Below are 20,969 nucleotides of genomic sequence, written 5' to 3' on the forward strand. Positions count from 1 at the left end.
GCTTAGTTTCCTTATTTTAATATAGAGAAAATATTTGCTTCATAGTATGTGAATGCTCAGCATTGTATATGAAAAAAGTAACCAGAGCCAAGGCTGACTCTCAGTCAGTGCTAGCTGTTATTTTTGTACTTAAAAAATACTTGATGTAGGTATTCATAAATGACAGGTAGATTTTACCTGTTTACACTTCCAACTTTAGTAATGAGAACACTTAATTAGATTATAAAATTTTGAGTTAGAAAATGAACATGAAGTTGATTCCACAGGATTGCCACTCATTTGTGGCACTCTACAATACCCACTTGGGATAATGTTTGCAATTGCGAAACAATATGAAACCCATAAAACTATGGAGCGTGTTCATATTAACATCTAGATCGCGTTGCTTAAAAGTGTCCATTACTTGCACGGATGAGGCCCTAAGGAAAGGTAAAGTGCGGTTTCCTTTCCCTCGAAGGAAATCCAGGCTGACCGACAGCTGTTAGGCATTAGAAGGACAAAGACCATACTGGATATCCAGCACTGGAAGAAAAAGGGGAAAAACCCAGTGGATCTCCGCCTGTTTTACCGAGTTATGCTGCTCTAAGGAAGAGCGGTCCGGGGGGCGTAAGCGGTGAAACTTTGGCTATTTCTATCCTTCCAACTGAGAAACCCTCCTCGAAGTTTCAGCTCATTGGCTGCTGCTTTCTGTCCTCCTTGTTTCTTCTGGGAAGCTTCTCCGTCTCCCTGGCAACCCGAGCTGCCACCAATTGCAGCTAAGAATTGGTGGTCACGTGGCCTCTGCCCCTTCCGTGCAGAGGCAACATGGCGGCCTCAGCAAGCTGTAGCTGCGAGATTTGAATTACTTCACTCGTAGCTGTTGCATTCCTGACGATGGCCTCTGTGGTTTCGTGCGATTCGCGTCCGAGCTCAGACGAGCTCCCTGGGAACCCCTCTTCACAAGAAGAAGATGAGAACTGTGATTTTAAAGATCGGGTCACCGACTCGGGTTCATATTCCTCAGCGAGTAGCGATTATGAGTAAGGTTTTCAAAGAGGGACAATTAAGCCCATCCCTTCAATCCAGAGAATATACACGTGGGCTGGGGGGACTGCAAGGGTGTTGGCGTGGTTGGAATCGAGTATTTGGGGTTCTATAATAAGTGGGATTTAATTGCACAACGTTCCATTGTATGGTGGTGTGAGCAGAAATGACGATGCCATTTTTTGCTACTGTAGGTTTTTTTTTTTTTTTTTTTTTTTTTAATGATTCTTAGATGAGGAGAATCGCCTCTTTCTGATCATGGGCTCTGTGTAGGCCATAGGACGATATATCTGTAACAGTGTTCAAAAAACTCTTCGTTCCGATCGCAGTGTCTTCTTGCTTCTTTGGTGGGGTCTTTGTGGCATAATATCTTTAGTATTTGGAGTGGAGAGACACCCTACACGTTTTATAAGGCAGTTGTTAAGTTTATGTAGATGTTTTCTGTTATGGAAATGAATAGCTATATAACAGAAGGAATGCCCACCCATAGTCTCACCACCAAGGACAACCTCTCAGCACTTCTGGATATTTCTGCTGTATTTTCCTATGCATCTCCATGGTTTTCTTGTTTTCCATTTTACGTCATAATTTAATTTTTAAAAATAGAGATACCTAAAGGTTTTCACTTTCTTAATAATGCCATGAAAAGGTTATTTTGTTTCACAGTACTCAGTGCTACTTCATTTTTAAGAAAAATCTATCCCTTGCCACTATGGATGAAGAACTTTAGAAAAGTCAGTTAGCAGTAGCTTGAAGTGAATGACTGACTAATCGTGAAAAAGTTTTGGTGCCAAAATGTCAACTACCGCAGTAATGGACAACCATACCTGGTTAGTTTTAGGATGACATTTTATGTGTATTTAGGAACAACAGTTACAAATAATTTATGTGTATGTAGGAGCAACAGTTATTTGGCAATCGTTTTTACCTATCAGTATGTAAAAGATTTTTATCATTGTCTTTAAAAGTATGGTGAAGAAACCTGCTTAATATGTTCTTGAAGACTTAAACAAATTTTTAAATACCATATTTTTTGTAATATGCTGTAGGCATTTAAAAAATAATTTTAAAATTCATGATTATTACACAAGACTGCTGGAAGGAAACATGAATTACATAGAACCTTATTTGGTCTTGGTATGTGAAGCCATAGACAGTGTAAGACTCAAACTCTTGGTTTCTCCACATTTTACAGTCACATACTTTTAGCCCAGAGAGAATCTGTAATTCATGTATGGTTGCACAGCTGAGTGTTGTCAGTGTGAGAATTCAAGATGCCTGATGCCTAATGGGCCACCATGACTTCGATGGGATTAAAATAGTGAACTTTGTTTCCTAGGAAACGACCAATCTGTGGACCTTGTGATAGGAGAACTTGTCACTTGAAAGTATTTCATGATTCAAAATACATATATATGTGTTATATTTGTGTTAAAAATGATCATTAAGCTTTTCACATTTCAATAACCATGCCAAATGTTCTAGTGTCTTTATCCTCCTAATAATAAAAGTATAGCAAATCCCTACCATGAGATGTTTTGCTGGTCTGTGTTTCAAGTCCTACCAAGTTTCAAATTTTAAGTCTGTCCTTTCTTGATTTGTAGGACATGAAGGTTAATTTGCTGAACTTGCCAGAAAGGCTTATGTTCTGTTCTTGCCTTATCGTAGATGTTTACTTCCCTAAGCTGCAGTCATCATTATAAGCAGTGGCCTTCCCAACTTGTACAGAACTACTCTTTAATCAAAGGTTCAGGAATGCCAACCTTAGTCTTTCTCATTAAAGCAAAGACATGAATTTCCTATTGTATTTCATGGACTACATGAAGCTTACTAAGGAAGTGATACTGCATATTGATTCACATAAAGTATCCTAAATTTTCAAGGTTTTAATTACCTGCATGTTCTGTGATTGTCAATATGGAATTTAAAAGTTTATCATCTTTGAGATAAAATTACATTACGGTAAATTCTGGTAGAGTCCTTTTAATAGGTTTGTTTTAGGTGTGTTAAAGAAGAGTTTATATTGCTGCAGTATGTCTTTTTTTTTTTTTTTTTTTTTTTTTTTTTTTTTTTTTTTTTTTTTTTTTTAATTTGACTCGTTTATTCTGTTTTGGGTTTCTTCAATATGGCAATTTATAAAACCACTGGAAGTTCATATTCCCCTAACAATATTTTTGACTATAGAATCATCTTCTTTTTTTTTTTTTTTTTTTTTTTTTTTTTTTTTTTTTTTTTTTTTTTTTATTATACTTTAAGTTCTAGGGTACATGTGCATAACGTGCAGGTTTGTTACATATGTATACTTATGCCATGTTGGTGTGCTGCACCCATCAACTCGTCAGCACCCATCAATTCATCATTTATATCATGTATAACTCCCCAATGCAATCCCTCCCTCCTCCCCCCTCCCCCCTCCCCATGATAGACCCCAGTGTGTGATGTTCCCCTTCCCGAGTCCAAGTGATCTCATTGTTCAGTTCCCACCTATGAGTGAGAACATGCGGTGTTTGGTTTTCTCTTCTTGTGATAGTTTGCTAAGAATGATGGTTTCCAGCTGCATCCATGTCCCTACAAAGGACGCAAACTCATCCTTTTTTATGGCTGCATAGTATTCCATGGTGTATATGTGCCACATTTTCTTAATCCAGTCTGTCACAGATGGACATTTGGGTTGATTCCAAGTCTTTGCTATTGTGAATAGTGCCGCAATAAACATACGTGTACATGTGTCTTTGTAGTAGACTAATTTATAATCCTTTGGGTATATACCCAGTAGTGGGATGGCTGGGTCATATGGTACATCTAGTTCTAGATCCTTGAGGAATTGCCATACTGTTTTCCATAATGGTTGAACTAGTTTACAATCCCACCAACAGTGTAAAAGTGTTCCTATTTCTCCACATCCTCTCCAACACCTGTTGTTTCCTGACTTCTTAATGATTGCCATTCTAACTGGTGTGAGATGGTATCTCATTGTGGTTTTGATTTGCATTTCTCTGATGGCCAGTGATGATGAGCATTTTTTCATGTGTCTGTTGGCTGTATGAATATCTTCTTTTGAGAAATGTCTGTTCATATCCTTTCCCCACTTTTTGATGGGGTTGTTTGTTTTTTTCTCGTATATTTGTTTGAGTTCTTTGTAGATTCTGGATATTAGCCCTTTGTCAGATGAGTAGGTTGCAAAAATTTTCTCCCATTCTGTAGGTTGCCTGTTCACTCTGATGGTAGTTTCTTTTGCTGTGCAAAAGCTCTTTAGTTTAATGAGATCCCATTTGTCAATTTTGGCTTTTGCTGCCGTTGCTTTTGGTGTTTTAGACATGAAGTCCTTGCCCATGCCTATGTCCTGAATGGTACTACCTAGATTTTCTTCTAGGGTTTTTATGGTATTAGGTCTAACATTTAAGTCTCTAATCCATCTTGAATTAATCTTCGTATAAGGGGTAAGGAAAGGATCCAGTTTCAGCTTTCTACTTATGGCTAGCCAATTTTCCCAGCACCATTTATTAAATAGGGAATCCTTTCCCCATTTCTTGTTTCTCTCAGGTTTGTCAAAGATCAGATGGCTGTAGATGTGCGGTATTATTTCTGAGGACTCTGTTCTGTTCCATTGGTCTATATCTCTGTTTTGGTACCAGTACCATGCTGTTTTGGTTACTGTAGCCTTGTAGTATAGTTTGAAGTCAGGTAGCGTGACGCCTCCAGCTTTGTCCTTTTGACTTAGGATTGTCTTGGCAATGCGGGCTCTTTTTTGGTTCCATATGAACTTTAAAGCAGTGTTTTCCAATTCTGTGAAGAAAGTCATTGGTAGCTTGATGGGGATGGCATTGAATCTATAAATAACCTTGGGGAGTATGGCCATTTTCACGATATTGATTCTTCCTATCCATGAGCATGGTATGTTCTTCCATTTGTTTGTGTCCTCTTTGATTTCACTGAGCAGTGGTTTGTAGTTCTCCTTGAAGAGGTCCTTTACATCCCTTGTAAGTTGGATTCCTAGGTATTTGATTCTCTTTGAAGCAATTGTGAATGGAAGTTCATTCCTGATTTGGCTCTCTGCTTGTCTGTTGCTGGTGTATAAGAATGCTTGTGATTTTTGCACATTAATTTTGTATCCTGAGACTTTGCTGAAGTTGCTTATCAGCTTAAGGAGATTTTGGGCTGAGACGATGGGGTTTTCTAAATATACAATCATGTCATCTGCAAACAGGGACAATTTGACTTCTTCTTTTCCTAACTGGATACCCTTGATTTCTTTCTCTTGCCTGATTGCCCTAGCCAGAACTTCCAACACTATGTTGAATAGGAGTGGTGAGAGAGGGCATCCCTGTCTTGTGCCAGTTTTCAAAGGGAATTTTTCCAGTTTTTGCCCATTCAGTATGATATTAGCTGTGGGTTTGTCATAAATAGCTCTTATTATTTTGAGGTACGTTCCATCAATACCGAATTTATTGAGCGTTTTTAGCATGAAGGGCTGTTGAATTTTGTCAAAAGCCTTTTCTGCATCTATTGAGACAATCATGTGGTTCTTGTCTTTGGTTCTGTTTATATGCTGGATTACGTTTATTGATTTGCGAATGTTGAACCAGCCTTGCATCCCAGGGATGAAGCCCACTTGATCATGGTGGATAAGCTTTTTGATGTGCTGCTGAATCCGGTTTGCCAGTATTTTATTGAGGATTTTTGCATCAATGTTCATCAGGGATATTGGTCTAAAATTCTCTTTTTTTGTTGTGTCTCTGCCAGGCTTTGGTATCAGGATGATGTTGGCCTCATAAAATGAGTTAGGGAGGATTCCCTCTTTTTCTATTGATTGGAATAGTTTCAGAAGGAATGGTACCAGCTCCTCCTTGTACCTCTGGTAGAATTCAGCTGTGAATCCATCTGGTCCTGGACTTTTTTTGGTGGGTAGGCTATTAATTGTTGCCTCAATTTCAGAGCCTGCTATTGGTCTATTCAGGGATTCAACTTCTTCCTGGTTTAGCCTTGGGAGAGTGTAAGTGTCCAGGAAATTATCCATTTCTTCTAGATTTTCTAGTTGATTTGCGTAGAGGCGTTTATAGTATTCTCTGATGGTAGTTTGTATTTCTGTGGGGTCAGTGGTGATATCCCCTTTATCATTTTTTATTGCATCTATTTGATTCCTCTCTCTTTTTTTCTTTATTAGCCTTGCTAGCGGTCTGTCAATTTTGTTGATCTTTTCAAAAAACCAACTCCTGGATTCATTGATTTTTTGGAGGGTTTTTTGTGTCTCTATCTCCTTCAGTTCTGCTCTGATCTTAGTTATTTCTTGCCTTCTGCTAGCTTTTGAATGTGATTGCTCTTGCCTCTCTAGTTCTTTTAATTGTGATGTTAGAGTGTCAATTTTAGATCTTTCCTGCTTTCTCTTGTGGGCATTTAGTGCTATAAATTTCCCTCTACACACTGCTTTAAATGTGTCCCAGAGATTCTGGTATGTTGTATCTTTGTTCTCATTGGTTTCAAAGAACATCTTTATTTCCGCTTTCATTTCGTTATGTACCCAGTAGTCATTCAGGAGCAGGTTGTTCAGTTTCCATGTAGTTGAGCGGTTTTGATTGAGTTTCTTAGTCCTGAGTTCTAGTTTGATTGCACTGTGGTCTGAGAGACAGTTTGTTATAATTTCTGTTCTTTTACATTTGCTGAGGAGTACTTTACTTCCAATTATGTGGTCAATTTTGGAATAAGTGCGATGTGGTGCTGAGAAGAATGTATATTCTGTTGATTTGGGGTGGAGAGTTCTATAGATGTCTATTAGGTCCGCTTGGTGCAGAGATGAGTTCAATTCCTGGATATCCTTGTTAACTTTCTGTCTCGTTGATCTGTCTAATGTTGACAGCGGAGTGTTGAAGTCCCCCATTATTATTGTATGGGAGTCTAAGTCTCTTTGTAAGTCTCTAAGGACTTGCTTTATGAATCTGGGTGCTCCTGTATTGGGTGCATATATATTTAGGAGAGTGAGCTCTTCCTGTTGAATTGATCCCTTTACCATTATGTAATGGCCTTCTTTGTCTCTTTTGATCTTTGATGGTTTAAAGTCTGTTTTATCAGAGACTAGGATTGCAACCCCTGCTTTTTTTTGTTCTCCATTTGCTTGGTAGATCTTCCTCCATCCCTTTATTTTGAGCCTATGTATGTCTCTGCATGTGAGATGGGTCTCCTGAATACAGCAGACTGATGGGTCTTGACTCTTTATCCAGTTTGCCAGTCTGTGTCTTTTAATTGGAGCATTTAGTCCATTAACATTTAAGGTTAATATTGTTATGTGTGAACTTGATCCTGCCATTATGATATTAACTGGTTATTTTGCTCGTTAGTTGATGCAGTTTCTTCCTAGCCTCGATGGTCTTTACATTTTGCCAAGTTTTTGCGATGGCTGGTACCGGTTGTTCCTTTCCATGTTTAGGGCTTCCTTCAGGGTCTCTTGTAAGGCAGGCCTGGTGGTGACAAAATCTCTAAGCATTTGCTTATCTGTAAAGGATTTTATTTCTCCTTCACTTATGAAACTTAGTTTGGCTGGATATGAAATTCTGGGTTTAAAATTCTTTTCTTTAAGAACGTTGAATATTGGCCCCCACTCTCTTCTGGCTTGTAGAGTTTCTGCCGAGAGATCTGCTGTTAGTCTGATGGGTTTCCCTTTGTGGGTGACCCGACCTTTCTCTCTGGCTGCCCTTAAGATTTTTTCCTTCATTTCAACTTTGGTGAATCTGGCAATTATGTGTCTTGGAGTTGCTCTTCTGGAGGAGTATCTTTGTGGCGTTCTCTGTATTTCCTGAATTTGAATGTTGGCCTGCCCTACTAGGTTGGGGAAGTTCTCCTGGATGATATCCTGAAGAGTGTTTTCCAACTTGGTTCCATTTTCCCCCTCACTTTCAGGCACCCCAATCAGACGTAGATTTGGTCTTTTTACGTAATCCCATACTTCTTGCAGGCTTTGCTCATTTCTTTTTCTTCTTTTTTCTTTTGGTTTCTCTTCTCGCTTCATTTCATTCATTTGATCTTCAATCGCTGATACTCTTTCTTCCAGTTGATCGAGTCGGTTACTGAAGCTTGTGCATTTGTCACGTATTTCTCGTGTCATGGTTTTCATCTCTGTCATTTCGTTTATGATCTTCTCTGCATTAATGAGTCTAGCTGTCAATTCTTCCACTCTTTTTTCAAGATTTTTAGTTTCTTTGCGCTGGGTACGTAATTCCTCCTTTAGCTCTGATAAGTTTGATGGACTGAAGCCTTCTTCTCTCCTCTCGTCCAAGTCATTCTCTGACCAGTTTTGATCCGTTGCTGGTGATGGGCTGCGCTCCTTTGCAGGGGGAGATGCGCTCTTATTTTTTGAATTTCCAGCTTTTCTGCCCTGCTTCTTCCCCATCTTTGTGGTTTTATCTGTCTCTGGTCTTTGATGGTGGTGACGAACTGATGGGGTTTTGGTATAGGTGTCCTTCCTGTTTGATAGTTTTCCTTCTGACAGTCAGAAGGACTCTCTGTTGGTCTGTTGGAGATTGCTTGAGGTCCACTCCAGACCCTGTTTGCCTGGGTATCAGCAGCAGAGGTTGCCGAAGATAGAATATTGCTGAACAGCGAGTGTACCTGTCTGATTCTTCCTTTGGAAGTGTCCTCTCAGGGGTGTACTCCACCCTGTGAGGTGTGGGGTGTCAGACTGCCCCTAGTGGGGGATTTCTCCCAGCTAGGCTACTCAGGGGTCAGGGACACACCTGAGCAGGCAGTCTGTCCGTTCTCAGATCTCAACCTCCGCGTTGGGAGATCCGCGGCTCTCCCCAAAGCTGTCAGACAGAGTCGTTCGCGTCTGCACCGGCTCCCGCTACTTCCCCTGTTGGTCTTCAGCTGTGCGCTGTCCCCAGAGGTGGAGACTACAGAGACAGGCAGGCTTCCTTGAGCTGCTGTGAGCTCCACCCAGTTCGAGCTTCCCAGCGGCTTTGTTTACCTACTTAAGCCTCAGCAATGGCGGGCGCCCCTCCCCCAGCCTCGCTGCTGCCTTGCGGATAGATCGCGGCAGACTGCTGTGTTAGCAGTGAGGGAGGCTTCGTGGGCGTGGGACCCTCCCGGCCAGGTGTGGGATATATTCTCCTGGAATGCTTGTATGCTTACAGCGCAGTATTGGGGTGGGAGTTACCCGATTTTCCAGGTGTTGTGTGTCTCAGTTCCCCTGGCTAGGAAAACGGATCCCCTTCCCCCTTGCGCTTCCAGGTGAGGCGATGCCTCGCCCTGCTTCAGCTCTCGCTGGTCAGGCTGCAGCAGCTGACCAGCACCGATTGTCCGGCACTCCCTAGTGAGATGACCCCAGTACCTCAGTTGAAAATGCAGAAATCACCGGTCTTCTGTGTCGCTCGCGCTGGGAGTTGGAGACTGGAGTTGTTCCTATTCGGCCATCTTGCTCCGCCCCCTGCAGTATGTCTTAAGTTGGCACATGGGCATGTACCCTGGGAGGCTTCAGAGATAATACTGGTGGGTTGGTTGGGTTGAGGGAGCCATTTGCTAGTTTTAGTATTAAGATAACAGAAATCACGCATTCACTTGCAACAATGCCAAGTTACCAGCTAATATGCGTAGTTCGTGTTACATAGAGTTTGTCAGTATTATGACTTGGATTTTTAATTTTTCAAAGTGAATTTTTTGTTGTTGTTACGTCAGTTTTAAAACTGACTGATGGAGAGAAACAGGAATAATTTTAAATGAGATATTAGTTGTTAAAGCTAAGGAACTTCTACCTAAAACACGAGGACTGACTGGAGAAGCGAGGTATGTCCTTTACATTTTTTTCTGGGACTTTAAAAATAGCGTCATTGAAGGATAACTAATATACAAAAAAACTGCACATATTTTAAATGTACAATTTGATGTTTTGACATGTGTACATCTATCAAGAAAATGAACATATCCATCTCGCCTAAGAGTCTCCCCATGTACCTACTTACGTCCATTTATGCCTCTCCTGATAACCATTTATCTACTTTTTGTCACTCTATAGGAGTTTGTAGTTTCTGAAGTTTTATAAAGATGGAATTGTACACTATGAATGTTCTTTTTTGTCTGCTTTGTTTTACTCAGCATAATTACTTTGAGATTCATCCATGTTGTTGCCCCGTTAATAATTCATCTCTCGGCCAGGTATGGTGGTTCATACTTGTAATCCTGCTTTTTGGAGGCCAAAGCAGGAGCATTGCTTGACACCAGGAGTCAGAAACCAGCCTCGGAAACATAGTGAGATACCCATCTCTAAAATAAAAAATAAAAAAATTAGCCAGGCATGATGGTACATGCCTGTAGTCCTGCAACTTGGGAGGCTGAGGAGGGAGGATCACTTAAGCTCAGGAGTTCGAGGTTGCAGTGAGCTGCAATCACACCATTGCACCCCAGCCTGGGTGACAGCAAAATTTTGTCTGAAGAAAAAAAAGTTCTTTTTTTTGTACAGCGAAGCCCTATCACCATTGTACACTAAAGACCTATTCTGAGCTGGACTCACACCTGTAATCACAGCACTTTGGGAGGCTGAGGAGGGCGGATCACCTGAGGTCACAAGTTCAAGACTAGCCTGGCCAATATGGTGAAACCCCGTCTCTACTAAAAATACAAAAAGTTAGCCAGGCGTGGTGGTGTCCGCCTGTAATTCCGGCTACTTGAGAGGCTGAGGCAAGAGAATCACTTGAACCCAGAAGGCGGAGGTTGCAGTGAGCCAAGATTGCACCATTGCACTGCAGCCTGGGGACAAAGTGAGACACCATCTCAAAAAAAAAAAAAAAAAAATCTATCATGTACCCTAGAACTTAAAGTATAATAATAATAAAAAAACTATTCTGTACAGCAAAGCCCTAACACAAAATACTTTGCTGGTCTATGATTTTTGTTCTGCCAGAGTTACATCATATCCCCAACTCAATGATGTGTAGAAATGCTGAAATTTCTCTCTTTCTTAAATTTTTAACATGGGAACATACTACTTGTGAAGAATCAAAATATTTCGTGTAGACTCATGATGCCATACTATTAACATCCAATTTAGGATAGCATTTTCTACTTTTTCTTCTGCTCTGAACACTGACTCCTTTTTACTTTTAATTTAATATAGATTAAAAAGACACATGGTATATAACTAGGTTTATGATGAAAAATGGTAATACCCTGCTGTTATCTCTACTTCAGCTTAGTGTGTGAAGAGAATTCATTGTCTTCCATTTCTCCTCTAGGCTACCCATCTCATTTACTGACATCATTATCTCCTTACTCTTGTCTTCAGATCTGATGTCTCTAGTACTGTTGACTTCCTTCTCTGGTTTTCTCTCTTCTCCATTCTCACAGGCACTGCCTTACTTAAAAGGCTTGCCTCTTACCTCTTGCCTCTTCCCTGTTTCCCATGCACCAGTGGAACTGCCTCCTAACTAATCTGCATGCCTCTGATTTATCCTGTTTCTGGTCTTTCTTCCATATCACTGCCAGTTTGCTTTCTAAAACACAGTTCTAAATCATTTTTCTACTCTACTCAAAAGTTTGGTGGCCTTCCAAATAAATTCTAGATTCCTTAGGATGATTTCTAAATTTTAGATCTGTCCCAAGTCTTTCCTATCTCATTTTTATTGATCTCCCTGTTAATTATTGAAAATGATTATCCACTCATTCTCAAACTGACCACTTGCTTTCACACCTACCCTGTATGTACTTTGTTCTCTCTGTTTGAAATACCCTTTCTTCCTATCTCTACTTGTCAAAATCATTCAGGGTCCGACTTAAGTGGTACCTTCTCCTAGAATCTTTTCTGGTCTGTCTTAGACTATCTCTCCATCCGGTACTCTAGTCCTATAACAGTCCTTATTCCTGAGTGTTGGCACTTCCATTTCAGCCATTTGATTAGCTCTCTGTCCCATCTGACATCTTTAAAAGTACAGTAAAGTTCTATCACAAAATGTTTTGTTGCTGTATGACTTTTGTTCTGCCAGGGTTAGATTGTATCACTAACTTAGTGATGCCTAGGAATGCCCCATTTAGCTGAGCGGCAGGTGGTAGGAAATGTGACCTGGGGAATGAGGTCACTATTAGATGTGTTCCTGATGTAGAAATGTATTAACTACAGTGAATGAACAGTTACGCATTTATTGACTGATCCCTTTGCCTTCTTTGACATGCTTAACAGTTTTTCTAATGTTGACTGGCAAGAAGAGCTTCAGCTCATCTGAGACTCCCTACCCCTAAGCTGCTATATCATCCAGCATACGTTTTAACGATTGAAATTCATGGTGTTCCTTTAGAAGATGATGATAAGACCATCAAGAGTGAAAATTAGATATCGTTGGTAGAGCACAGAAAAGAAAACACAGAAAAGCATAGGCAAGCAAGTGCTTACTGAACAAGTGCCAGATAGAATCCATATTAATTTGTTACAGTGTTTTTATTGCGTGTGGTTTTTCTCTGTTCCTAGAATTGTCCTGTTATACCTATTAGCACCACATAACTATATGTGTTGACCACTTTGGTAAAGTGCATTGTGCTTTGCCCACTAAGAAAAAAAGAAAAAAAACAAGTGTAATGTAACAGATTTGGAATATTATTTTCCTTAACTAAGGAAATGTGCAAGTAGGGCTGGCTGTTTTGTAACTTTTTGTGTGGTAGTTAAGGAAATTGCCGTACCATTGCAAATGATGAAAAATGCTGGCATTAATGCAAATAAAGACCTGAGAGATTCAAATAACTATTAGAGAGGTATTAAAAGATTTAGTGTTGACCTAGATATTTTTGAATACGTCAGGAATGAGAAAATTATTAGCATTATCTGAGGTTCATTTTCTTTAATATATCTATGTTACAGCTTATGTTAGTGAACTTACTTATTTGCAAATTAGCAAGTCTTTCTTTAGGAAGAATGGCTCTACTGTTTACCACATCATTTAGGGACTTGAGTACCAATTAAAGTGCCGTAAAACGTTGCAGGCAGGCTATAAACATGCAGTTATTCTGCTTAAAGCAAAGCGGAATAAACAAAATAAGACTCACTGAAAGAAAATTGAAAAACATTTACATAGTAATTCTGCAGCTTGTACCATAGGGTCTTAGAAAATTTTGAAGGAGTGTTTATATTAGTGCTGAAATACGACCCATGTGCTACAAATATCTGAATTAAAGCTGTTAGATTTAATTCCTTTCATTAATTTTCTTTTTATTTTTGAGTAAGTTTAGATTTACACAAGAGTTCCAAAGATAGTACAGACTTCCCATAAATCCTTCACCCAGTTTCCCCTGATGTTAACATCTTACACAACTGTTATACATTTGTCAAAACAAGACAAGAACATTGGTCATTTCTATTAACTAAACTCCAAACTTTATTTGGCTTTCACCACTCTTCCGTTAATGTTCTTTTTCTATTCCAGGATTCAATCCAGAATACGTATTGTCTGCTTCGTCTCCTACGGTCTGTAACAATTTCTTAGTCCTTTCCTGTTTATCATAACCTTGATCACTTGGTTATGTAAGGTAGTGTCTGCCAGGGCTCTTCCCTGGAAAGTTACTATCTTTCTCTTTCCATACTCTGTTGTCCAGAAGAGTATAGTCACTAAGTCTATACTCAAGGGGAGGAGGGATTAAACTTCATCTCCTGGAGTGGGGATTATCTATATGTATTAATTTCTTTGATTTGGGGAAGTTGTAATGGAAGGTTAGGTTTTTGTGTTGTTATTTTTGTTGTTGTTGTTGTTAACACATCCCCTTTCTTCTAACAGGGCTAGAACAACTAGTTTGGGACAACAGTCATTAGAATTCTATTAAAATTTCTTAATACACTAATCATTTATCCTCTTTTTAAAAAATTGACACGTAATTATACATATTTCTGGAATACAATGTGATGTTTCAATACGTGTATACATTGTGTAGTGATTAAATCAAGGCATTTGACATTTATCACCTCATATGTTTATCATTTCTTTGTGATGAGAACATTCAAAAATCCTCTGTTCTAGTAATTTTGAAATATACACTATAATATTGTTAAATATAGTCTCCCTGCTATGCAATAGAACACCAGAACTCATTTCTCCTATCCAACTGTAACTCTGTACCCGTTGACCAATCTCCTGATGCTTATCTAACTAGGTACTAATCCTCTGGAGTAGGAATAAAGAACCTTCCAGGAATATTGAACTGCAGGGTCTTTAAAGGCAGTGCCTAACTTTACTTCTTGTGTCACTCTCACCCACCCTGAAACCTGACAAACTGAGATCATTAGAGACACCTTCATTTAATGCCAGTTAGAAAAATACAGAAACACAAGAGTTATATCTAGTAAAAGCAAGACGAAGGGAACTAATATTTATTTGGAACTCAACCATGCCAGGAACAACATTATTGTATTTTCTATTGACAACAGTCCTGTGAGGTAGCTATAATCTATTTTCTTTTTTTAATTTATTTTACCTTTATTTTTATTTTTTATTTTATTACCTTTATTTTAATTTTTTATTTTTTATTTTATTACCTTTTTTTTTATTATACTTTACGTTCTAGGGTATGTGTGCACAACATGCAGGTTTGTTACATACGTATACATGTGCCATGTTGGTGTGCTGCACCCATTAACTTGTTATTTATGTTAGGTATATCTCCTAATGCTATCCCTTCCCCCTCCCCCACCCCACAACAGGCCCCAGTGTGTGACATTGCCCTTACTGTGTCCAAGTGTTCTCATTCTTCAATTCCCATCTATGAGTGAGAACATGCGGTGTTTAGTTTTTTGTCCTTGCGATAGTTTGCTGAGAATGATGGTTTGCAGCTTCACCCATGTCCCTACAAAGGACATGAACTCATAATTTTTTATGGCTGCATAGTATTCCATGGTGTATATGTGCCACATTTTCTTAATCCACTCTATCATTGTTGGACATTTGGATGGGTTCCAAGTCTTTGCTATTGTGAGTAGTGCTGCAATAAACATAAGTGTGCATGTATCTTTACAGCAGCATGATTTATAATCCTTTGGGTATATACCCAGTAATGGGATGGCTGGGTCAAATGGTATTTCTAGTTCTAGATCCCTTAGGAATCGCCACACTGTCTTCCACAATGGTTGAACTAGTTTACAGTCCCACCAGCATTGTAAAAGTTCCTATTTCTCCACATCCTCTCCAACACCTGTTGTTTCCTGACTTTTTAATGATTGCCATTCTAACTGGTGTGAGATGGTATCTCATTGTAGTTTTGATTTTCATTTCTCTGATGGCAAGTGGTGATGAGCATTGTTTCATGTGTCTGTTGGCTGCATAAATGTCTTCTTTTGAGAAGTGTCTGTTCATATTCTTCGCCTACTTGTCAATGGGGTTGTTTGTTTTTTTCTTGTAAATTTGTTTCAGTTCTTTGTGGATTCTGGATATTAGCCCTTTGTCTGATGAGTAGATTGCAAAAATTTTCTCCCAATCTGTAGGTTGCCTGTTCACTCTGATGCTAGTTTCTTTTGCTGTGCAGAAGCTCTTTAGTTTAATTAGATCCCATTTGTCAATTTTGGCTTTTGTTGCCATTGCTTTTGGTGTTTTAGACATGAAGTCCTTGCCCATGCCTATGTCCTGAATGGTATTGCCGAGGTTTTCTTCTAGGGTTTTTATGGTTTTAGGTCTAACATTTAAGTCTTTAATCCATCTTCAGTTAATTTTTGTATCACGTGTAAGGAAGGGAACCAGTTTCAGCTTCCTACATATGGGCTAGCCAGTTTTCCCAGCACAATTTGTTAAATAGGGAATCCTTTCCCCATTTCTTGTTTTTGTCAGGTTTGTCAAAGATCAGATAGTGGCAGATGTGTGGTATTATTTCTGAGAGCTCTGTTCTGTTCCATTGGTCTATATCTCTGTTTTGGTACCAGTACCATGCTGTTTTGGTTACTGTAGCCTTGTAGTATAGTTTGAAGTCAGGTAGCGTGATGCCTCAAGCTTTGTTCTTTTTGCTTAGGATTGACTTGGCAATGCGGGCTCTTTTTTGGTTCCATATGAACTTTAAAGTAGTTTTTTCCAATACTGTGGAGAAAGTCATTGGTAGCTTCATGGGTATGGCATTGAATCTATAAATAACCTTGGGCAGTACGACCATTTTCACGATATTGATTCCTCCTATCCATGAGCATGGAATATTCTTCCATTTGTTTGTATCCTCTTTTATTTCGTTGAGCAGTGGTTTGTAGTTCTCCATGAAGAGGTCCTTCACATCCCTCATAAGTTGGATTCCTAGGTATTTTATTCTCTTTGAAGAAATTGTGAATGGGAGTTCACTCATGATTTGGCTCTCTGTTTGTCTGTTATTGGTGTATAAGAATGCTTGTGATTCTTGCACATTGATTTTGTATCGTGAGACTTTGCTAAAGTTGCTTATCAGCTTAAGGAGATTTTGGGTTGAGACTATGGGGTTTTCTAGATATACAATCATGTCATCTGCAAGCAGGGAAAATTTGACTTCCTCTTTTCCTAATTGAATACCCTTTCTTTTTTTCTCCTGCCTGATTGCCCTAGCCAGAATTTCCAACACTATGTTGAATAGGAGTGGTGAGAGAGGGCCTCCCTGTCTTGTGCTAGTTTTCAAAGGGAATGCTTCCAGTTTTTGCTCATTCAGTATGATATTGGCTGTGGGTTTGTCATAAATAGCTCTTATTATTTTGAGATACATCCCATCAATACCTAATTTTTTGAGAGCTTTTAGCATGAAGGGCTGTTGAATTTTGTCAAAGGCCTTTTCTGCGTCTATTGAGATAATCATGTGGTTTTTGTCTTTGGTTCTGTTTATATGCTGGATTATGTTTATTGATTTGCATATGTTGAACCAGCCTTGCATCACAGGGATGAAGCCCACTTGATCATGGTGGATAAGCTTTTTGACATGTTGCTGGATTCGGTTTGCCAGTATTTTACTGAGGATTTTTGCATCAATGTTCATCAGGGATATTGGTCTAAAATTCTCTTTTTTTGTTGTATCTCTGCCAGGCCTTGGTATCAGGATGATGTTGGCCTCATAAAATGAGTCAGGGAGGATTCCCTCTTTTTCTATTGATTGGAATAGTTTCAGAAGGAATGGTACCAGCTCCTCCTTGTACCTCTGGTAGAATTCGGCTATGAATCTGTCTGGTCCTGGACTTTTTTTGGTTGGTAGTCTCTCAATTATTGCCTCAATTTCAGAGCCTGTTATTGGTCTAGTCAGAGATTCAACGTCTTCCTGGATTAGTATTGGGAGGGTGTATATGTCAGGGAATTTATCCATTTCTTCTAGATTTTCTAGTTTATTTGTGTAGAGGTGTTTATAGTATTCTCTGCTGGTAGCTTGTATTTCTGTGGGATCGGTGGTGAGATCCCCTTTATCATTTTTTATTGCATCTATTTGATTCTTCTCCCTTTTCTTCTTTATTAGTCTGCTAGCCATCTATCAATTTTGTTGATCTTTTCAAAAAACCAGCTCCTGGATTCATTGATTTTTTGAAGGGTTTTTTGTGTCTCTATCTCCTTCAGTTCTGCTCTGATCTTAGTTGTTTCTTGCTTTCTGCTAGCTTTTGAATGTGTTTGCTCTTGCTTCTCTAGTTCTTTTAATTGTGATGTTAGGGTGTCAGTTTTAGATCTTTCCTGCTTTCTCTTGTGGGCATTTAGTGCTATAAATTACCCTCTACACACTGCTTTAAATGTGTCCCAGAGATTCTGGTATGTATGGTATGTTGTGTCTTTGTTCTCGTTGGTTTCAAAGAACATCTTTGTTTCTGCCTTCATTTCGTTATGCACCCAGTAGTCATTCAGGAGCAGGTTGTTCAGTTTCCATGTAGTTGAGCGGTTTTGAGTGAATTTCTTAGTCCTGAGTTCTAGTTTGATTGCACTGTGGTCTGAGAGACAGTTGGTTAAAATTTCTTGTCTTTTACATTTGCTGAGGAGTGCTTTACTTCCAACTATGTGTCAGTTTTGGAATAAGTGTGATGTGGTGCTGAGAAGAATGTATATTCTGTTGATTTGGGGTGGAGAGTTCTGTAGATGTTTATTAGGTCCGCTTGGTGCAGAGCTGAGTTCAATTCCTGGATATCCTTGTTAATTTTCTGTCTCACTCATCTGTCTAATGTTGACAGTGAGGTGTTAAAGTCTCCCATTATTATTGTGTGGAAGTCTAAGTCTCTTTGTAGGTCTCTAAGGTCTTGCTTTATGAATCTGGGTTCTCCTGTATTGGCTGCATATATATTTAGGATAGTTAGCTCTTCTTGTTGAATTGATCCCTTTACCATTATGTAATGGCCTTCTTTGTCTCTTTTGATCTTTGATGGTTTAAAGTCTGTTTTATCAGAGACTAGGATTGCAACCCTGCCTTTTTTTGTTTTCCATTTGCTTGGTAGATCTTCTTCCATCCCTTTATTTTGAGCCTATGTGTGTCTCTGCACGTGAGATGGGTTTCCTGAATACTGCAAACTGATGGGTCTTGACTCTTTATCCAGTTTGCCAGTCTGTGTCTTTTAATTGGAGCATTTAGCCCATTTGCATTTAAGGTTAATACTGTTATGTGTGAATTTGATCCTGACATTATGATATTAGCTGGTTATTTTGCTCGTTAGTTGATGCAGTTTCTTCCTAGCATCGATGGTCTTTACAACTTGGCATGTTTTTGCAGTGGCTCGTACCGGTCGTTCCTTTCCATGTTTAGTGCTTCCTTCAGGATCTCTTGTGGGGCAGGCCTGGTGGTGACAAAATCTGTCAGCATTTGCTTGTCTGTAAAGGATTTTATTTCTCCTTCACTTATGAAGCTTAGTTTGACTGGATATGAAATTCTGGGTTGAAAATTCTTTTCTTTAAGAATGTTGAATATTGGTCCCCACTCTCTTCTGACTTGCAGAGTTTCTGCTGAGAGATCCGATGTTAGTCTGATGGGCTTCCCTTTGTGGGTAACCCAACCTTTTTCTCTGGCTGCCTTTAACATTTTTTCCTTCATTTCAACCTTGGTGAATCTGACAATTATGTGTCTTGGAGTTGCTCTTCTCGAGGAGTATCTTTGTGGTGTTCTCTGTGTTTCCTGAATTTGAATGTTGGCCTGCCTTGCTAGGTTGGGGAAGTTCTCCTGGATAATATCCTGCAGAGTGTTTTCCAACTTGGTTCCATTCTCCCCATCACTTTCAGGCACACCAATCAGACGTAGATTTGATCTTTTCACATAGTCCCATATTTCTTGGAGGCTTTCTTCTTTTCTTTTTATTCTTTTTTCTCTAAACTTCTCGCTTCATTTCGTTCATTTGATCTTCCATCTCTGATACCCTTTCTTCCAGTTGATCAAATAGGCTACTGAAGCTTGTGTATGCGTCACGTAGTTCTCGTGCCATGGTTTTCAGCTCCATCAGGCCCTTTAAGGACTTCTCTGCATTGGTTTTTCTAGTTAGCCATTCGTCTAATCGTTTTTCAAGGTTTTTAACTTCTGTGCCATGGGTTCAAACTTCCTCCTTTAGCTCAGAGAAGTTTGATCATCTGAAGCCTTCTTGTCTCAACTCATCAAAGTCATTGTCTGTCCAGCTTTGTTCCATTGCTGGTGAGGAGCTGTATTCCTTTGGAGGAACAAAGGCGCTCTGATTTTTAGAATTTTCAGTTTTTCTGCTCTGTTTTTTCCCCATCTTTGTGGTTTTATCTACCTTTGGTCTTTGATGATGGTGATGTACAGATGGGGTTTTGGTGTGGATGTCCTTTCTGATTGTTAGTTTTCCTTCTAACAGTCAGGACCCTCAGCTGCAGGTCTGTTGGAGTTTGCTTGAGGTCCACTCCAGACCCTGTTTGCCTGGGTATCAGCAGTGGAGGCTGCAGAACAGCGAATATTGCTGAACAGTAAATGTTGCTGCCTGATTGTTCTTCTGGAAGTTTCGTCTCAGAGTGGTACCCAGCCTTGTGAAGTGTTAGTCTACCCCTACTGGGGGTGCCTCTCAGTTAGGCTACTTGGGGGTCAGGGACCCACTTGAGCAGGCAGTCTGTCCGTTCTCAGATCTCAGGGTCCGTGCTGGAAGAACCACTGCTCTCATCAAAGCTGTCAGACAGGGACATTTAAGTCTGCAGAGGTTTCTGCTGCCTTTTGTTCAGGTGTGCCCTGCTCCCAGAGGTGGAGTCTACAGAGGCAGGCTTGCCTCCTTTAGCTATGGTGGGCTCCACCCAGTTCGAGCTTCCAGGCCTCTTTTTTTACCTACTCCAGCAATAGCGGGCGCCCCTCCCCCAGCCTGGCTGCCGCCTTGCAGTTGGATCTCAGACTGCTGTGCTAGCAATAAGCGAGATTCTGTGGGCGTGGAAGCCTCTGAGCCAGGCGCGGGATATAATCTCCTGGTGTGCCTTTTGCTAAGACCATTGGAAAAGCGAAGTATTAGGGTGGGAGTGACCCGATTTTCCAGGTGTTGTCTGTCCCTGCTTTGCTTGGCTAGGAAAGGGAATTCCCTGACCCCTTACACTTCCCGGGTGAGGGTATGCCTCGCCCTACCTCGGCTCTTGTTTGGTGCGCTGCACACACTGTCATGCACCCACTGTCCGACAAACCCCGGTGAGATGAACCCGGTACCTCAGTTGGAAATGCAGAAATCACCCGTCTTCTGCGTCACTCACTCTGAGAGCTGTAGACTGGAGCTATTCCTATTTGACCATCTTGGAACCACTGCTATAATCTATTTTCAAGAAGAGGAAAACTAAGCAATCAATCAGTCAATCTTAAAAAGGTTAAAATCGTAATAGAACAAAATTTGAACTCAGCTCTTCATGATTTCTCAGTTCATTTGCTTTTCAGTATAAGTTGCCCTTCTGTGTGGGGTCTCTTATATACACTTCCCTGTCTCTACCTCTTTATCTTCCTTTTAGTTTCTTCCTCTTTTTAAAATGTCTTTCTCTTCTTAAAATGATGTATTTTTAAAAATCTAGACATTAAGAGAATGGATCCCACATATCACTAGTGAAAATATAAATTGGTATAGTCTT

General features: G+C 39.8%; 1 protein-coding gene across 2 annotated transcripts in view; it reads left to right on the top strand.

Moving 5' to 3' along the window:
• Nucleotides 1-771: 771 nt before the first annotated feature.
• Nucleotides 772-20,969, top strand: part of INTU (inturned planar cell polarity protein) — a 144,164-nt gene continuing 123,966 nt past the window's right edge. For both annotated transcript variants that reach the window (XM_030924308.1, XM_010375043.2), the window contains exon 1: nt 772-1,019. In XM_030924308.1, coding sequence (XP_030780168.1) covers nt 874-1,019 — 146 coding nt within the window. In that variant the 5' untranslated portion in view covers nt 772-873. The remainder of the gene's footprint in view (nt 1,020-20,969) is intronic.

Source organism: Rhinopithecus roxellana, chromosome 2, assembly GCF_007565055.1.
Source record: "Rhinopithecus roxellana isolate Shanxi Qingling chromosome 2, ASM756505v1, whole genome shotgun sequence".
Classification (NCBI taxonomy): domain Eukaryota; kingdom Metazoa; phylum Chordata; class Mammalia; order Primates; family Cercopithecidae; genus Rhinopithecus; species Rhinopithecus roxellana.